The sequence below is a fragment of the Metarhizium acridum genome, assembly GCF_019434415.1.
Source record: "Metarhizium acridum strain ARSEF 324 chromosome Unknown scaffold_234, whole genome shotgun sequence".
Classification (NCBI taxonomy): domain Eukaryota; kingdom Fungi; phylum Ascomycota; class Sordariomycetes; order Hypocreales; family Clavicipitaceae; genus Metarhizium; species Metarhizium acridum.
In genome coordinates, this window is record NW_027094021.1 from 692,780 (window position 1) to 711,164 (window position 18,385).

General features: G+C 52.0%; 6 protein-coding genes across 6 annotated transcripts; 3 read left to right on the forward strand and 3 right to left on the reverse strand.

Moving 5' to 3' along the window:
• Window positions 1-1,546: 1,546 nt before the first annotated feature.
• Window positions 1,547-2,524, forward strand: ARC18_1 (subunit of the Arp2/3 complex). The gene is made up of 3 exons (XM_007810487.2): window positions 1,547-1,604; window positions 1,745-2,140; window positions 2,256-2,524. The coding sequence occupies exons 1-3, from the start codon at window positions 1,599-1,601 to the stop codon at window positions 2,430-2,432; spliced, it is 579 nt and encodes a 192-aa protein (XP_007808678.1). The 5' UTR covers window positions 1,547-1,598; the 3' UTR covers window positions 2,433-2,524.
• Window positions 2,525-2,734: 210 nt separating this feature from the next.
• On the reverse strand, window positions 2,735-4,569 carry TRM6_1 (tRNA (adenine(58)-N(1))-methyltransferase non-catalytic subunit trm6; the record flags this gene model as incomplete). Its single annotated transcript, XM_066119990.1, has 2 exons — window positions 4,438-4,569; window positions 2,735-4,376 (listed from the first exon to the last, which is right to left on the reverse strand). The coding sequence occupies exons 1-2, from the start codon at window positions 4,524-4,526 to the stop codon at window positions 2,735-2,737; spliced, it is 1,731 nt and encodes a 576-aa protein (XP_065975108.1). The 5' UTR covers window positions 4,527-4,569.
• Window positions 4,570-5,125: 556 nt separating this feature from the next.
• PHO89_1 (Na+/Pi symporter) lies at window positions 5,126-6,769 on the reverse strand (the record flags this gene model as incomplete). The annotated part of the gene is made up of 2 exons (XM_007810485.2): window positions 5,126-5,316; window positions 5,383-6,769. The coding sequence occupies 2 exons, from the start codon at window positions 6,767-6,769 to the stop codon at window positions 5,126-5,128; spliced, it is 1,578 nt and encodes a 525-aa protein (XP_007808676.2).
• Window positions 6,770-12,626: 5,857 nt separating this feature from the next.
• J3458_011778 (uncharacterized protein) lies at window positions 12,627-14,275 on the forward strand (the record flags this gene model as incomplete). The annotated part of the gene is made up of 4 exons (XM_007810484.2): window positions 12,627-12,859; window positions 12,915-13,132; window positions 13,201-13,425; window positions 13,485-14,275. The coding sequence occupies 4 exons, from the start codon at window positions 12,627-12,629 to the stop codon at window positions 14,273-14,275; spliced, it is 1,467 nt and encodes a 488-aa protein (XP_007808675.1).
• Window positions 14,276-14,447: 172 nt separating this feature from the next.
• Window positions 14,448-14,957, forward strand: J3458_011779 (uncharacterized protein; the record flags this gene model as incomplete). The annotated part of the gene is made up of 1 exon (XM_066119991.1): window positions 14,448-14,957. One exon carries the CDS (start codon window positions 14,448-14,450, stop codon window positions 14,955-14,957), a length of 510 nt encoding a protein of 169 aa, XP_065975109.1.
• A 212-nt stretch (window positions 14,958-15,169) lies between these two features.
• On the reverse strand, window positions 15,170-17,633 carry SDA1_1 (Severe Depolymerization of Actin). Its single transcript, XM_066119992.1, has 3 exons — window positions 17,552-17,633; window positions 17,448-17,483; window positions 15,170-17,355 (listed from the first exon to the last, which is right to left on the reverse strand). Exons 1-3 carry the CDS (start codon window positions 17,596-17,598, stop codon window positions 15,219-15,221), a joined length of 2,220 nt encoding a protein of 739 aa, XP_065975110.1. The 5' UTR covers window positions 17,599-17,633; the 3' UTR covers window positions 15,170-15,218.
• Window positions 17,634-18,385: the final 752 nt, after the last annotated feature.

An 18,385-nucleotide genomic window follows, 5' to 3' on the forward strand; every position in this document is an offset into this window, starting at 1 on the left:
ATGTGTACCGATCGCGAGCAACGAAGAACCGCCTGAGGGAGCGGTTCGAGGTTTCAAACATATTCAGAACGGAATCCTAGTAAACTCCGTCTTTCTGGTCCCAGGCCCTATGCCGTGAATATGCTCACCAACATCACTGTGTGGTCTAGGTCCTCGGCAGACATTCGGACACCACCTGCCGTCAAGGCTCCCCCCGAAGCAAAACACATTCTTCAGAAGTTTCCTCTCTGAAAGGCTTAGAATATAATACGTGGTTAAATAGCCAAAGAAAAAAGCGGGAAAATCTTCTCGGGGGCAACGTTCCGGTTCGCAGTGCCATGCATCAATACCGCAGATTTTCTATCTGGCAGGAAACTTTTCCCAGCTTACTCGCTCGAGGGTAAATTTACATCTGTAACACACCTTTGAGGGAAGCGGTTCGACCTTGTGACTGTGGTAAAGGGCGCCCTATTAATCTACCTAGGATCCTGCCGACTCTTTTCTGTTGTAACTTGTCGCTAGAACGTGCTACTAGTAGGGAAGAGGAAAATTCGTCTTCATAGGAGTGAGGCTGATGTCGGTCACCGTTCTGGTAGGTTTCAACAGAGCCAGGAAACAGTCAACTACTACACATAACACCGAGAGCAAGACCATGAGTACAAGCATAGAACGAGCCATCGCAGTGATAATGATCGTTTCATGCAAAATCTTTGCACGATATAGTATCGCCTGCACTTGACAAGACGCTTTTCACGCAGATATAAAACGCTGTTTCGGGTCCACATGTTACAGTTCGACGTGTTCGAAGAGTAAATGCCTTACCGAGTACATCTCTACCACTTTCATCCTCGCTTAAATGATCGTCGTAGCACCTAGGGCAATGGCTCCTTGGGTCCTCGTCGAAGGCCATGGTTTCATTTCTTCGAACGCTACCGTCGAGGGCCAATCGAGACTCCCAACCCCGTTGAACACCCCATCCAAGCTTCATGCTAATTATGTGATTTATAGGCTTTTATTATTGTTTTTATTTCAACAATCAATTTTTTTAAGGTTTTACCTAATTTAGTAATTTTTTAATTTTTTTTTTTTCCTATCCAAATAATAGTGCAAGCACTACGTCAGGTAACACAGTGTGGCGGCCGTACCCAAGCCATAGAACCGCACGAGACCACTTAACACACTATAGGCTCTTATGATATTTATAATGTACAGATGTACAGAAATAATGTTTTATTAAGGTTAGAGAATAATCCCGGATCCGCTTGAAACAAGATCGAATGGTCATTTCCTCCTCATTCTAGTGGCATAGACGATCCTTCTCACTGTGCATGTCATAACCGGGAGATCCAATGAGACATCTATTTCTTTTTAAATATCAAGTATGATCAGCAGAATTTACCATGTCGTGGTATAAAAACATCGTCACATTGTCTGCCAGACGGGCAAGCCACATCTTGCACCGCCACGAAGCATCATCATAGGTGGCTGCGCCCCGCCCCATTCCCAATCCAAAAAGCCCCGCCAACGACAAACGCCGCGCAATTGCAAGGCATCACCAACTTCGAACGCACCATCCCAGGCATCATCGTCGAGCTGTTCCGCTCTCCATTCTGATCAAAATGCCGGTATGTACAACCCTCTCCAGCTCCTCATGCGTCCTCTCTCCCGGCCGCCATATTTTCCGACCTCCATTCAGCTCGTATCACCAGTCACCACCTCTCCAGCAGCTCTCACATCTTCGGCATCAAGCTGACCATCTCGCCAGGCCTACAACTCCATTTTCAACAACGACCCCAACCCTCCCCGCCTCATAGGTAACTTTCCCATTCTCCCGCTACGCACAAAGACCCGCGGACCAGCCTACACCCTTCCTATCCCGTCACCACCGCTGCCGGCCAACGAGTCGCCCGATCCGGACAGCGACAGTTACGATATCCTCGACGAGACCATCTCGCTCTTCCGTGCCAACACATTTTTCCGCAACTTTGAAATCCAGGGTCCTGCAGACCGCTTGCTCGTGTACGGAATCTTGTTTCTGAGCGACTGTCTGCAAAAGATCAAGCCTGGCGCGACGGCGAGGGATGCGCAGAAGGATGTCATGAACTTGGCACTGGATTTGAACTTTGCTATCCCGGGCGACCCGGGCTTCCCCTTGAATCAGGTACGCTCCTGGTTTTACAAGTGTTGCTACTCCCCTGGGCTACAATCTTGATCGCAACTCGTCCCAGGGAGTGTTGGCTTGGACCCTAATTGCGACTAACATTCCTCCGTGGCAGATGTACGAGCCTCCTAGGGATAGACTGGATGCCGAGCAACTAAGGCAGTACATGTCCCAAGTACGCCAGGAGTTGGCAACGCGATTACTTGCACGAGTGTACGCAGATGACGAAACCAAGCCTAGCAAGTGGTGGCTGAGCTTTACGAAGAGAAAGTTCATGGGCAAGGCGTTGTAACGGATGGTTCCATAGTAGCCTTTGCGACTAAACAAAAACACCGCCCCTTGTTCTATAAAACACAAATAATAAGACACCACAACTGCAGTGGTTGCGAATCTCCTCGAACCCGATTGACCAACCATGATGACGCAACACGTATCCGGGTCAGAGTATTTATTGCGATCGATACAAATTCAGGGTATCGCTCCTTGTATAGTCCCTACACAAGCACATGCTTATCCCAATTCATCCACGGACACACGTAGTCCCAAGGTCCGAAATCCAATCCATTACCCCAACAAATATACTATACAAAATCATCATGCTGCTTCTCCCTTCTTCTTCTGGAATTTGCCTCTTGCAGAAACCCTCCCTTGTGCCGGAATCGCCCTCCAGCCCGTGAACAAGAAGCCTTCCGCGCCTCCTCTCCCCGTCATGAACGGATGTGTCCTCCCCGGCAGAACCTGCCATCTCCTGGCTCTACTGCTTTGGACCGCCGCACCAAGCACCAGGGTAGGGTTAATTGGAAACTCCCTCGTCCCCTCCCAGCGATCCAACTCGGCTTGCGTTTTGCCCTCTGCCTCTGTAGGCAGCGATGATACCCATGCTGCCCGACGACCGATACTGAAGCAGTCTACCAGCTGTTCCAGCGGCTCAATGGTGGGCGAGTAGATGGCGATGGGGGAGCCCCCTGCCAATAGCGGGAGAGCCTCGCGTAGGATAGAGACAGGGTCCATTGTGCTCGCTACAGCTAGCCCGGAGAAGCCGCCAGCCCGTGTGTTTTCGATGACTTCGTTGGTCCGGGCCCACCTCCGGCGTTTGCGGTGGTAGTTTCCGCGGCGGTTGGGTTTCCAGGACGCGAGCTCTTCGGGCGTCACGTCGGCCGGCTTCTCGGAGCAGACGACGTCTTCGGCGGGATCGACGAGTTGCAGCCAGGAGATGGGGAGGAGGTTGGTGAACAGCGGGTGGTAAGGGTACGGCGGGTTGGGATCGCTGGCGTCGTAGTCAAAGTATCGCAGGACAGACAGGTTGGGCTGCGAGTTGGAGTGGATGAGGGTGATGGTGTTTGTGAGGGCGAAGTGGTCGTCGAAATCATGGCAGCGAGGACGCTTCTTACTCGTCCGCTGTGTCTGTGGCGATGACGGAGGCTCTTGTTGTTCGGAACCGCCATTACTCGCGCCGGTTTGCCCTGCAGCCGCCTCTGCCGTCTGCCGACTCTCCTCCCCCGGCCCTTGGGACGCGGCTTGCTTTCCCGGATCGTGGTGCAGCAACCCCATCCTCTCCGCCAAAGCAGCCACCAGCAAACCACCCGTGTCATCAACCGCCAGCCACCTGCCCCCGTGAGGCTCACGCACGCCCTGGGCGGGCTCGCCTCCAAAATGCACGTCTGCCCAGCATCCCAGCAGGCCCATCATCTCCGGCCTCAGCTCCAGCACTTTCCAGGAATCTCTGTTCTCCAGCAGCCACTGGCCCAGCAGGACAACGTCCAGCGGCAGCACGGAGAATCTCCTCAGAAACTTGCGCTCTTTCAAAAGCTTATACTTCGCGAGCGAGTACGACGTCTTTTGGTCAATCGCCGTGTGCGACAGCATGAGTTTCGCAATCAGCTCTTTCCCGGCCGAGGCGCCCTCGCGCTTCAACACCTCGATCTCCTCTGCCGTGAGCTTCTGCCGCGCCGAGTCGTCAATGATTTCCCGATTTGACCGCGCGACGACTTTGCCGGTTTCGTCTACAAGCGCCAGCTGCTCGCCTTCGCCGGCGACAATGGCCGCGTCGCCGTCCGTCTGCTCATTTTCGTTCGTCTCGGCGAGTATGTCGGCGTTGAGTTCTGTGCCGGGCACGACTCGTAGCCGGGAGAAGTTTTCGCCGGGGCGCTTCTCTTGTACTTCGTACGTCAGGTGAAACGGACGCTCCATGAGCAAGTTGCTCGGGAACGAGCCATATTTTCCTAGGGAAATTGTTCTGGACAAGGGCAGCGTCAGTGGTGCTGTGTCGCAGAGCGGGTGGTGGTGATGCAACGCACGTATTTGGTGCGACTTGAAGAACACGCAGTGTATCGTTTGGGAGTCTCAATGCCACCCAGCTGTTGGGTTGTACCACGCTTCGAGACATGGTGGTTGGCAATGGCTGCTGCAACAAGAGTTGCTGCGAAAGCTGCCTACGGTGTCGGCCAAAAACAAAAAAAAAAAAATTAATTTGTTCCTCATTTACTCACCTCGGTGAGCGAGCCCCGCTGTCGGCCGACCCCGCATCTTCACCGACCCACTAGCTCCAGCCAGTCAGGTTACATGTATAAACCAGGTGAGATTGAAACGAGCTTCCCAGCGGAATATATTTGGGAGTTTACCTTACTATATTGATATTCTGTCAACGATACATGTGCGAACAGTATATGTGCTACTGAAATCAGAGATTGCGCACGCGTGGGCTGCCGAGTGAGTTATGTGATATTTTGTATATATACCAGGGATTATACCCTACACTGATACTACGAACCTAAGTAGGTAGGTACTAAACCGTAAATAGATAGACTGTTGCATTGATATAAATAGAATTTTCGTCGGTTTATATCAGCTTTTTGAACCAGTATACTGAGTTGCGCTACTATATATCATACCTCTGGAATCCTCTCCTGACAACACTGACTCTCTTTAGAGTATTTATTTGGCAAGAAAACACAAAGAGATTACGAACTACATATGTAGACCGTTTCACCAATGGGGAGAGAAGGTAACAAAACCCATCAAGATACCGGAGATCAAACCGGCAGTCGGTACAGTAACGATCCATCCGAGATAGATCCAGGCAACCATGCGCCAGTTGATGGAGCGCCAGTCACCGTTGCAGAGGCCAACGCCAACAATGGCACCAGTGATACACTGAGTTGTAGAAACAGGCAGCTCTGTTTAATTTCAAATTAGTCAGTAGTCCAAAAAATGCATCACCACCGCCAAAGTTTTCAGCTTACTAAGACGGGTAGCCATAATAATAGTAATGACGGATCCCAGTTCCATAGAGAACCCACGAGAAGGGGACATCAGAGTGACGTGATTGCCCAGATTGCGCATAATGTGATAGCCATATGTCCAGAGGCCAATGACGATGCCAGCGCCGCCAAAAGCAAGAATCCACAGGTCAACCTGAGCCTTCTTGGGGATCACGCCGCTGTCCCAGATCTGGTAGATGGTGGCGTAAGGACCTACCACGTTGGCGACGTCGTTGGCGCCATGGGTAAATGAGGCGGCGGCCGCCGTCATGACCTGCAGGGAAGTGTAAAGGAATTCGGCTTTGTTGTCGTAGTGGTGTGCTCGTGCATGGATTCCTTCGACGTCGCCCGCGATAACAGACTTCTCGCTCTGAGAACCCACAATGTCCTGGTCGATGCCGCGCAGCAGAGCCCACTTGAACCACCACCATAGTCCGGCACCAGAGTACCAAGCAGCGTCGGGCTTCGGGCCGATGAGAGACTTGTGAGTAGAGGCAACAGGTTGTTCGCCAGCCCCTGGGGCGGAGATATCGGAAGCAGCGCCCGTCTTTTCGTGCTGACCCTCGACATCTTCCGTGGTAGCAGCGGCTCGTGCGCCTCGAGCTTCGAGCTCCTGTCGGTTCAAATGGCCTTCATAGAAGTTGCGGACAACACCGGTGAAATTCTCGGGGGGTGGACGGACCTCGCCTCGTCGGAGAAGAAAGGGGCCCTGGAGAATGTGCCACCACTTCAGCTGCCAGTCCTCCTTGATGCCAACCCGGTACATCCAAGGGACAAGGAAGAAGGACACCAACAGGCCCCAGGCAGCTCCCGTGGCCACAATGACACCGGGGATCTGAGCGTCTGTCAGTTTGACCTCGTAGTCACCACCCTTCCAGATCAGCAACATGACGATGAGGGAGGCTGTGATCCAAAAGTAGATGGGGACGAGGACGAGGCCTCTCATGGCGGAATTCGATCGCAACAGGACTCCGTACTTGGTGATGAGGAAGATGGCGGCGCCGAACAAGCCAGATAGAACCTGTGCGATAACCCAGGCGAGGAAGACCTGGACGACACCGCCCTTGAGGTCGGCCGAGCCGTCTTTGTTGTAGCCCACCCAGGTGATGCCGGTGTTGCCAAGCGCGCCAATACCCATGCCCAAGACACCGCCCAGAATGGAGTGTGTGGTCGAGACGGGCATGCCGAACCGAGTGGCGGCGGTGAGATAGCATGAGGAGGCAATGACGGCGCAGATAATACCGAGCATGAGGAGAGCAGGCCGTTCCTCAAAGGCACCGACGTCGATGACCTTGGTTCGAATGGTATCGGCGACACGACCACCCACGCCGAGGGCACCACTAAATTCCATCAAACTGGCACCGATCATGGCCTGGACGTAGCTGAGGATCGGGACGGAACCGACGAGGCCGACGAGTTGGCCACATCGTTGACTCCAATGTTCCAGGCATCGAGGAACGCAAAGATGGTGCCGACGGCAAAGAGGTAGTCGTACTGATGGAGAGCCATTTTACGCTTCTTGTTGTTGTCCCCTGTTATCTCTTTGTGTGCATCTAATAGGTTCCAATATGCATACCAGGGCAAGGCGGAAGGATGCCCCAATCCCAGCAGAGTGGCAAGACGGACGGCAGACCGGCTGACCCGAGGTTCGACTTGGGAAAAGAGAATATCAAATGCAGCAGGTGAAGGACGTTCAGCGGCCTATATAGAAAATTTATGGGCGTGGACACGACGGAGGCATGTACAGGATGAACTGCCCGACAAAACTCTTCAGAGTTACAAGGGGAGGAATGTCCGGGTACCGGGCAGGCAAGCCGTTGATTCAAAGGACAGTCTCCATGGGGCGTTGACAGCATGCAGACCCAAGGCCAACTAGGAGCCATCCTGGAGCTTTAATGCGAGCTACACATGAAGGATTCGCAGTCGTGCTGCAGCTCTTTGTGCTTATTGGAGCAGACCACCCAAAGGAGAGACTGTAGGACTGTCCGATGAAGGGCTGGTGGGGGCCTTGGCTGCCAAGTATCATCTTGGAAACATTTCAGTGGTTACAAAGACATATTTCCACCGCATTATTGATTGTCCTTTAACAGGCGTGGATAGGAATTAAAGCTGAAGAAGGGCAACCCATGGCATGCGGCTCCAACAAAGCAGAGTGTCCAGAAACCCCGAGGTAGCAAACACCTGTACAAACGCCAGCCCCTGTCGTCTGAATGATGGTTAGGACCGTCATCACCAGGGGTGTTTGACGGCCAAAGTGTCTTCTTTGGGGAGCAGTGTAAAACAAGAGAGGCCTCGGTCCAATGACGGATGGCCGATCAGACCAGGACCAGTCGGCCTCGTACAGTGGGTAGACAAAAGTCACGATAATTAGCGATTTTACACCTAAACTTACTACTTTTATTAATAAATTATTACTTAACCTTTTAATAAAAATTTATAAAAATTAAAATTATATTAAATTCTTATGATAATTATAATAATATATAATTTTTATAGTTATAAATAGAGTACTTCTCTTATAATTAAAGGTTAAACATACAAGTAGATTTTTTTAGTCTCTTAATCCCCTATAACATCTACTATAACCCACTATAATTAAAATCTTTAATTTTTCCGCTTTTTAAGCTTAAAAATCTATGCTTAAAAAAATAGGAAGATTAATTAAAAAATAATAATAGTAAATTTAAATTAATTATTTATTAAGTTCAAATTTTTATTAATTTACTTACATATAAAAATCTTGATTTATTTATACTTAAAAAGTATAAGTTTTGGTGTAAAAATGGGTCATTATCGAGACTTTTGTCCAGTGACTGTACATGCTTGATGCCCTTCTCCCCCCGATGAAGCAACACGCGACACGCAAACGCCACTGTTCAGAGTCACGCAAGAAGACAACTCAACACGGCCATAACCCGGTTATTAGTACGAGGTGTAAATTACAACTCTAATCCAGAGTCTAATCAGAGTTAGCGCGCCAAGCCGAAAAGCGGATAGTGACAGCCCCCAAGCCGTGCCAGATCTGGTAATGCGCCTCGTGTCTAGACCAATCATTTGCATTGCAGACTACACTTGTCGAAACAACATTGAACTCGTTCAACTCGACTCATGTTGCGAGCAACAAATAGTTTCTGGAAAGCCTCGCCTTGGCAACCATCTTGGCCTTTGCCGACCTTTGGCTAATTGACTTGGCACACGCAACGTGAAAAGGCCATGATCATGCTTGGCACAAAGACCGAGACACACTCGGGACTGAATTCATGAATCGTTGGCAGCTCTCACTAGCTCCGTGGTTTGGTAGCCGGACTGGTTGCACCGCATGAGCTCGAAAAGGTCCTAGAAGTCAACGCAGTATTTAGCGACAGCCGGTTCTCCGCTGAAGCAAGAAACGCATCACATGCGTCGCATCTTGATGGATACATTTGGGCCCATGTTACACCCCGGCTGAGCCCACCAGGACATAACCGAGATGAATACATACATACTCCTTGCATAGCCTCAGATGCCGGCATCAACTGTCGGTCGCAAAACGGGCTAGCGCGAACATGCCAAGCACGCGAGCACTCAGCTATTATGTAGTTCTTACCATCGATTCGAGTTGGGGCGGCCCATGACAGGTGAAATCTCAAGACGCGGTTTAGTGACGAATGCGAATTGTTTCTGGAAAAGTCCAGTTCAGTATGCCTAGATGCTGCTCCTCGACATGTAACCTGGAGACGGTCTTGCAGGCGAACCGGCTCTCTTTCGCTTGCATGTGATCCGTTGTCACAAGCTTATATCAAAGGAGCTTGAAAAGAAAAGAAAAATCAATTTTTTTATCAATGGGTCGAAAAGTCTGGCAACCATCTAATACGAGTTGAGCCGGATGGCGGACGCATCTGATGGCGCATGTTTACCTCCACGAGATGCACCGAAGGATGGCGTGGGGAATATGTCACGAAGTCTTTGTGACAAGGGCTCGTTAGAGGTAATCCGTGTGACAGTCTTGGACACATCCACGTGCCGCGACGTCTGGCTGTATTGTAACTCTGATTTCTTGAACGTGGGCTGAGTTTGGCGCCAAGTCACAAGGGCAGTTCCCGCTCTTGGCAACATTTGGTTTGAGACTTTTTACTCCTTGTCCGACCGGTCTCCTGAGTACCTACTCCGTAGTCTCTGTTCCATCTTCCACTCGCTGAGCTAAAGATTTCTCGTGTTATTTTGTAAAATGCAAACCTCAACTTCATGTCGAACAAAATTGCGGAAAGCGTCATCAACTGGCAACAGGCCGGAAGGGGGCACTCGCAATATTATAGCGCTTCCGAGTTCGATAGGGTTTGCCACCTAACATATGAATGACTATGTACGCTGATGCGCATGAACGGCCCCAAAAGTGTTGGAAACTTCCTCGTCGACTATGTGGACGAACGAACCGAAGCTGGATAAAAGAGCTTGGCAGATTCACATCAGGCTTTGGGCATTTTTGCCCTTTGGCACCTTGGACCGGAACAGTTCTCAAGTCTGTTCAACCTAGCCTTGCCCGATTTCCAAGTTATTGGCAATGGTAGCTGCGGGGGGTCAGGGTTAAGAAATCACACATCGGTTGGCTTTGAAAGCTAACAATTTGTATCCGTTCAAGGTTTCCGCCTGTATAGGCACGAGCGAAGGGTTTCTTCAGCATGTCCTTGATGGGAAGATTTCGTGGAATCTGGGACAACTTTGCTCACGGTCCTTGGCAGTATGCTTACCTGTCGTCTAGTACACGCCAACACACCTGTCAAGACATAAAAGGGACACACGAATAGGCTGGATATTGGAAGTATGCGGTCAAGGGCCGCTATTGTTGGATTTTCTTGCTCCGTGGCTCACCGATGCAACCCATTACCCGTCGTGATACAGATTTTTACTCCTCCAGTTGTTGTACAAGGAATTCGATATAAATATTTAGATGACCGAGCTCATCTCTCAATCCCGAGTTTTAAGCCTGAATTTGATCCCATTCAATGATCCACAGCCCTCTTAAGCATAGCATTTTTCAATGTCGCCAGACATGCACAACTCCTCACGCACTGCTCTTATGTCTTGTGCAGCCCCTGCTCAATACAGTGATGAGTGATGATTAAACCCCATAGTATGTCACTGTACTAAGCAGGGTTTGCAATAAGTTCGAGACAGTGAGTGAGAGATTTTGTCATTTAATTATCCGGGCACTACTTCTGTATGGCTCTCGAAAGTGATTAGGTCACCACAGTGGGGTCTGGATTTGCTGATTTCGCCCTCAGTGTGTGGTGACGCCTGCCATCGGTCTTTTACATTTTACTTTGTGGACACGCGCCTTGGAACTCGGGGTTCCACGCAGTAATGAAGCGTTATTATGTCATATCCGAGCATGTGTGACCTGGGACGTACGCTTGCTAGCATCCTGCTGGTCATCGTGGCAATAGTCTCATCATTCCAAGAAAACTTCAGTACCTAGACTTGGCATGCCGCATGTCTGTTCCAACGGTCCATTACTGAGGTATCGAGAGGTGGATTGAGCTGCAATCAGCCGTCGGCGAAAGGGGTTGAAGCCTAAGAATCGTGGCAAGCGCGGGCCGTCATTGTAGGACAGGTCAACTGGCAGAACAGGGTTGTGGAACAGGGCTTCGGAGCAGGTACAGCTGAGAGGGGTTGGGCAGCCAGAGCTTCGGCGAAGCGATGATGGTTGCCGCTGACGTGTTGGTGGTGGTGATGATGACGGTCATGGGCAACAAGGTCGCGCACTAGTCGGGACCATTCGCGCCCTGCCCAATTCTGTAGAACCAACCACGATGACATGACGGCCCGGAACCAGAACCAGTGTGCGCGTGCAGGTGTGTGCAGGTGCAGGTGCCTGGCAACTGGCTGGCAACTGGCTGGTAATTGGCTGGCACTGGCACTGGCGCCCGCCGAGTCTGTGCAAAGATTCTGGTGTTTCCGTGAATTGCTTCATGTCTGCGCCTCGGACGCATATTTTTATTCTTTGCCTGTTGTTAAGCTTTCGGCCTTTTTTCAGCAGAACCTTCCAAAACTTCTAGTGTGTGCGTTACAACCATGACATTCAGAGGCGTTGCGGACCACCTCCGTCTCCGCATGGCAGGGTAGCCACAAACTCAAAAACAAAAAAATGGCTTCCGCCTTCCCCGCAATCTGTCAAAGATCGCCTTTTGAGACATGCGGAATGGAAACTTGCATGCTCCGTAATACATGGCAAGCTGGGTTCAGCCCGTCAGCCTGTTTGCCGTCGGGTCCCCAAGTTGCAGGGGGGGTTCGCATTTCGGGCCATCTTTGCGTCGAAGACGAAATGATCGTCATGAAGACGGCAAAATGCCACCTCCCCGCACCTTATCGATTCTGGGGAACGGCCCAGTCAGCTGCAGGCGACATGCCGCAGGCCCAATCCCGAAATCTGCGCATCGGCTAGTTTATTATGGTTGTACAGGCAGGGAAGGACAACCTAACCCGCTCCGCTGGGTGGCTGTTGTCGCATCACGCCGACCGAGTGGAGGGAGGGAGGAGAAGGCAGTGCTGGCTCCAAAGCAGCCTTTGGCCGTCAATGCGCCGCCATGTCACCTTCGACTTGCCGCAGCATGTCGAATGCTCTTCTCCCATCTAGCCGGCGCCTACGAGTCTGATTAAGATCACGGCAATTGCAGGGCAGGCCGTTGTTCTTTACGGGGGACGAAGATTGAACGCAATAGGCTGAAATTCCCTCAACTGCCGGCTCCATCCTCGACTCGACTCCTCGCAACGTGGTGGACCTTGTACATTGCGCCGGTCTTACCGCCGGGACTTTGTAGCCACGCATGAAACACAATTCACTTTACCCACCGCGTAACCATGGAGTAGGTACTAACACTGCAGACACTTATAAGGCTCGCAACCAGGCCTTTGGTTTGTCAAGGTGGGTGGGTATCGCTGGATCGACCACCGTCACACTCGCTCACCCCTTCACCCGGTCGTGCCCACCTGATACTGTACGACACCTGCGAAAGACGACTCGCAACGTCGCAGCACCTTGACTCGTCGAGGGCTGGTTTCTCCAAGAGGTGTGAGGGAGGGGCGGGAATCAAGTTAAATGATCGACCTCCCCAGCTGTTCTCGCGACCTCCTCTTTCGTCGTCAAATTCTTCCGGCGCACACACGCTGTTGACTCCTGTTACCATCGTGAAGTCGTTGCCCTACCAAGCCTGCCAAAGGGGATCAGTCAATCGACAGTTTCGCCGCCCATGTCCTTCAACGAGTTCGTCAAGCGGCGCTCGCTCAAGGCCGACGATACTCGCCGTACGCGAGCTGCCGAATTGACACTGCGCCAGTCCATCTATCCCATTTGCCTGGTTACCATCCTCTTCTTTCTCTGGGGATTTAGTTATGGTCTCCTAGATACCCTCAACAAGCATTTCCAGGTTGTACTTGGTATAAATCGATCACGTTCGGCAGGTCTGCAGGCCGCTTACTTTGGGTATGAATACGGCTAGCGGGACTCTCATTCGTACACAAGCTGACATGTTGTGCAGCGCGTATCCTCTGGCTTCCATTGGCCATGCGGCATGGATTCTTCGACATTACAGCTACCGGGCCGTATTCATATGGGGCTTGTGTCTGTATGCGCTTGGTGCTCTATTGGCCATTCCGGCACTCAAGAACCGTAGCTTTGGGGGGTTCTGTGCTTGCATCTTCATTATTGGCAATGGCCTTGGGTCGCTCGAGACGGCAGCAAACCCATACATCACAGGTGGGATATTCTAGGCCAAGGCCCTACCGCTTTCACTGCCATTGGGTATTGGCTAACGCAGTGCTCAGTCTGCGGTCCTCCAAGGTACTCCGAGATTCGAATCAATATTTCTCAGGCCTTTAACGGCGTGGGCACTGTCATTGCGCCGGTTCTAGGTTCATACGTCTTCTTCAACTTCAGTGATGAGCGTGCGCTTGACAATGTCCAGTGGGTCTATCTTGCCATTGCCATCTTTGTCCTTTTGCTCGCCACATTATTCTTTATATCTGATATTCCGGAAATCACTGACGCCGGTATGCCTCCCCCTCCCTTTGTTTTTGTTAACAAAGACGGCGCGGTTAACAAAGCACAGACATGGAGTTCCAAGCAAAGGAAACACATGCCGGTGCCACGGATAAATCATTCATTAAGCAGTATAAACTATTCCATGCCGCACTTGCCCAGTTCTGTTACACCGGTGCTCAAGTGGCCGTTGCTAGCTTCTTCATCAATTATGCTACAGCCACCCGTCCAGGCACGTCGGACTCCCTCGGGTCCAAGTTCTTTGCTGGCGCGCAGGCAGCCTTCGCCATCGGGCGATTCACCGGTGTCGGCATTATGAAATACGTCCGTCCGCGATGGGTTTTCCTTGCCTTCATATCGTGCTGCGTCATCTTTCTCTGCCCGTCAATAACCCAGCGCGGGAATACGGGCATATCGATGCTCTACGTTGTCTTGTTCTTCGAGTCCATTTGCTTCCCTACCATTGTCGCGCTCGGCATGCGAGGCCTGGGTCGACACACCAAGCGCGGCAGTGGCTATATTGTCGGCGGTGTCGTTGGAGGTGCCGTTGTCCCGCCCGCAACAGGTGCTGCAGGAGATACGTTTGGTGACGGCTACGCCATGTTTGTGCCGCTGATATTCATGGTAATGGCTTGGACATACGCCGCTTGTGTCAACTTTGTCCCCGCATACAGAAATGTCGTGGACTCTCTTGGCGAGGCTGAGATTGGCATCGTACATCAGGCAGAAGACGAGGAGAATAGCAAATCAACATCAAACGATGAGAAACCAAGGGAAGATCATGAACACGTCGGGCATGCTACGAACGAAACTACTGTGGAGACGGACGCTGCACTGGCTTCGGCACCAAAGGAGCCATAGGATAGACGGACGTTCATCAAATGATTATGCAATGTTGTGTTTAGATGCTGTGCCATTTTTCGGTTGTTTGATGTTCTCATGGTCTTGCGTTCACCGTACAGAGGGACGAACTTGAAGCGAACAGACAGTGGTGATCTGATGGACAAAGGAGCCTGTGAAGCTCTCGGAAACGATGTCCCTCTCGTATATAAGCACATCGATCCCGTGGAAAAGAGGCCGTAAAACTCATGATACCACATCACCACCCACCACTGTCGGCAAGCGTTTTACGATGAACCCCTCTCACTCCCATCACAACTCGGACCCCATTGTCCAGCGATCAACTCATCCAAGCCAAGCCCATTACAAAATTCACGGCCGTTTTCACACAATGAGAATCCACGACATGGTCTCCGCCGGTCCGGAAATCGACCCCTACACTGGCAAAACGCAAAACGAACAAAGCGCCCCTCTAGCTGGCGCGAACCACAATACAACCACCGGACTGGGTGCTGCAATTGTTCAGTGCGCATGGTTCGCGCACTCGGCAGCAGTCTTGCACAACAAGGCTGCCTCTCGGATTATTGTCACCAACGCTGCCGTGTATCTGGCTCGAAGAGACTTTGAACGCCAGGATGTCGAAGCCGCCCTCATTCTAGTGAGTATGAGCAAGGGCGGTTCTCGCAACGGCGGCACAGCGTGAGACGGATGAGACTGGGCACGAACCACTGCCAAGTCTGCGTCCATAGCACAGCAAGCTACGGCAAGAGGCAAATGATGCTTTGCAGGGAAATTTGGTATTCGCAGGGCGGGGGGGAGGACCATGTACGCCAGGGATAGATTTTCGTACGCAGGCTGTGTGCGCAAATAGATTCACATCAATAGACATTGCAGCAAGCTAATAGGCTGAAAATGGCACATTCGTCCGTCGCTACGTGACTGTCTGCAAAGAGTGGCTGCCAACCTAGGCAAAGTTCCTCCTCCTCCCGCCCCTGGTACTCCTTTCGACATGGCCCCTCAGCACTTTCCTCGTCTCTACCAGGCTCCTCTTCTGCTTGCTCTTTGCTTTGCCCAGCGTCATGAGGAAGTTCTTCTTCCTCGCCTTTTCCCTGTTGCTCGTGCTCTTGCCCGCGGCCTCCTTCTTGCTCTTCTTGATGGCCTGCGTGGACTTGTGCTCCTCGCGGTCGGGCTTGCCCTCCTTTGCGAGCGCCACCTTTTCTTCCTTTGTCAGCTTGCGCAGCTTGGCGGGCGCTTCGATGTTCTCTGCGGTGAGGCCGTCGTCGGTGTGTCTGCTGGAGTCGGGGTTGTTGCGCCTGCGGTGGCCGGACGCGGCCGACTCGATGGCGGCCGCGGCGCGGAGTTCCTGAAGCTTGGCGAGGTCGGCGGGCGTGAGGATGGTGGTGGTGGCGAGGAGCTGCATGCGCTCGAGCTGGGCGGCGGTGGAGGACGGTTCGTGGTCCGTGTCCGAGGCGCCGCCGTCTGCCTTCTTTTGCTTCTTGGCGGCCGGCGCCTCGTCGTCCGAGTGCTCGACGTTGATCCATTCGCCGCCCGAGTCGCTGCCGTCGTCGGAGCCGACTTCCCACTCGTCCGAGTCGAAGCCGTCTTCCTCATTGTCCTTTTCCTCGTCGCTGCCGGCGGTTTCTGGGAGGCCCTTTTCCAGCCGCCTCCTCTTCTTCTCCTCGTCCTTCCACTTGGCCAGGAGGTCGAGCCCCTCTATGCTGCCAACCGCTTCTTCGCCAAACTTTTGCTGGTGCTGCAGCCCGTTCTTGAGGCCGATTGTGGCATTCTTGCCCCGGTCCTTCCTTTGGAGCAGCTCCGCGCCGACTTCTCTGTAGAGGGACAGCAGACCCTTGGCGGCCATCATGACGCCCTTGTCTTTGCTCTTGCGGTATTGAACCAGGTCCTGCAGAAGAGTGTCTGTCATGGCCAGCGGCTGCCGGGCGCAAATCTCGCGAATCGAGTTCAAGCCGGCGGCGGCGACTTCTGCTGCTGCTGCTTCCGAGACGAATTCGTTGGCAATCTTTTGGATGAGCGGTTCGAGAACATCGGGGGGGACCAAGCTGTGGGTTCCTTGCGCCAGTGATGCTAGGATAGAGGTGACGGAGTGTTGTCGAGGGGTGAGGTACTTGATGAACCAGGAGTATAACGCGACGACTGTGAGCTTGTGTAGGCCAACCAGTCGCGTAACCAGTTGCAGCACCAGAAGCTTCGAGTCGAGTGATAATTTGGACTTTGTGTTTTGAAGATGTTTTGAGAAGAGCTGCTCCACAAACCCCTGGGGGTCATGTAGCAAGTGAAGAGCCGAAAAGTTCAACGGGTGAGGCTTGGCCTTCTTCTGCTGGTCTCGCCGGACCTTGTTCACCGCCTTGTCATACGTCTTCTTCTGCTTCTTGGTCTTCTTGTTGATGCCGATTTGGTGCCTGATCTTGGACAAGTCAACTTCGTCGTCGCTGCTGTCGTCTTCCAACTCCTCTCTTTCCTTGTCTCCGCCAAGGAAGAAGCGCGTGGCGCCAATCACCACCTTCTCGTTGTCCGACAAGCACGCCTCCTTCATGACGTCCACGGGCTTGGCGTCCGTCCAGATTTGTCGCTTCCACAGTTCGCGCGTCAGCTTGATGGCCCAAATGGCCCTCGGCGAGGATCGATCTGCAGTAACCAAGTTGTACAGAACAGTCTGAACGGTCCGATTCAGCGGGTGATTGATCGACTTGGAATTTGAATTCCTCATGTCGCTCAGGATTTTCTGAAACAGAAGTTCGCGCAGCGTCTTGCTCGGCGACGACACAAGGATGGGGAACAAGGTCGTCAGGAGTTTCGCGGAGTCGATGACGTCCTTGCGTCGTAAAAGCACAAGACTCCCCACGACCTTGTCCCTCAGGTCGGGATGCAGCACAACATGGTGTTCGTTCAAGATCAACTTTAAGTCATCTGGATACGTCTTCGTCTCTTCGGGGTAGCAGTCGGCGACGTGGGCAATCAAGTCAATCATGTTGTGAAAGGTTTCGATCGAGTCGGCCGTCCCGCCGGTCGGGTTCGTTAGGAAGATCTCGCGCTGGGACTCGTATTGCTCCCACTGCCTGAGAAAGTCATCTTTGTAAGATCTTGAACCAGAAAAAAACGTAAGTTAGCTCATGGTATTTTTTTTTCTTTTGGGGGAGGCAATTCATAAACAGGGCGAAAGAGGACGACGTACTTGGGATCCCGACGAATCTTGTACTGCAAACTCGCGCTGGAACAAAAAACAAGTAACAATTAGCATGCGTATGACGTATCGAGTGATTTGAGTGGGCAACGTACAAGTCTGCATCGAGCTTCTCCAGTGCTGCAACTTTTCGCTTCACCATTGTGGGGGTGTTTGCGTCACAGCTACCGAGAAGTATCTGCGCACGTCGAGGTTGCAACAATACGTGGGATTTCAAAGTTTCTGAAATTTTGCCTGCGTCGAGAAGTGATAAGATAAGATAAGATATCATGAGCGATCCACCAATCGGCCGCAAAGCCCCCACCTCCCCGTGTTGGAGACGGAGTTGTGGGTCCGTCAACTTTTTAATTCCTCGACGCCGAGAATCCAGGTCATTTGCAACTCGGAACTGTGGGCTCGTTGTGAAACTTGATTGCATCCATAGTTGTGGTCTGATGCCTTGGGAGCAGTTTATCTACTGGAAAATACGCATTTGTTGATAGAATTGACCCTGCTCTTGAAGCATAAGCGATAGGCTTCGCGACATGTCGCACAGCACGATGGTTAGAGACGGCTTAGACCAGACGAGAGACTCTTGATTTCCCACATCGGCGTGGAATCGTATCAAGTAGTTGTCTCAAATGAGCGACCACAACTCGGCAGGGCGATTGGTTCTAAGCTCATGAGGTATTTTGTACAATATCAAGGCGAATTAAAAAATATTATAGTAATCTGGGAGGAGCTGTTTCCCTCGCCGGGTAGGCGGCACCCCGGTATGTATTGCCGCAGGCTAGGAGGCGAGCCGACTAGTGCTAATTGCTGCCGTTGGGGAAGATGGAGACCTCTGCGACAGATGGACAGGTATTTTTTTCGTCTCCAGCGCGGATTTCAACGTCAAAGTGTCATATGCCCGTCTTCCAGAAGATGCCATGTATTCTCATGTCGATGAG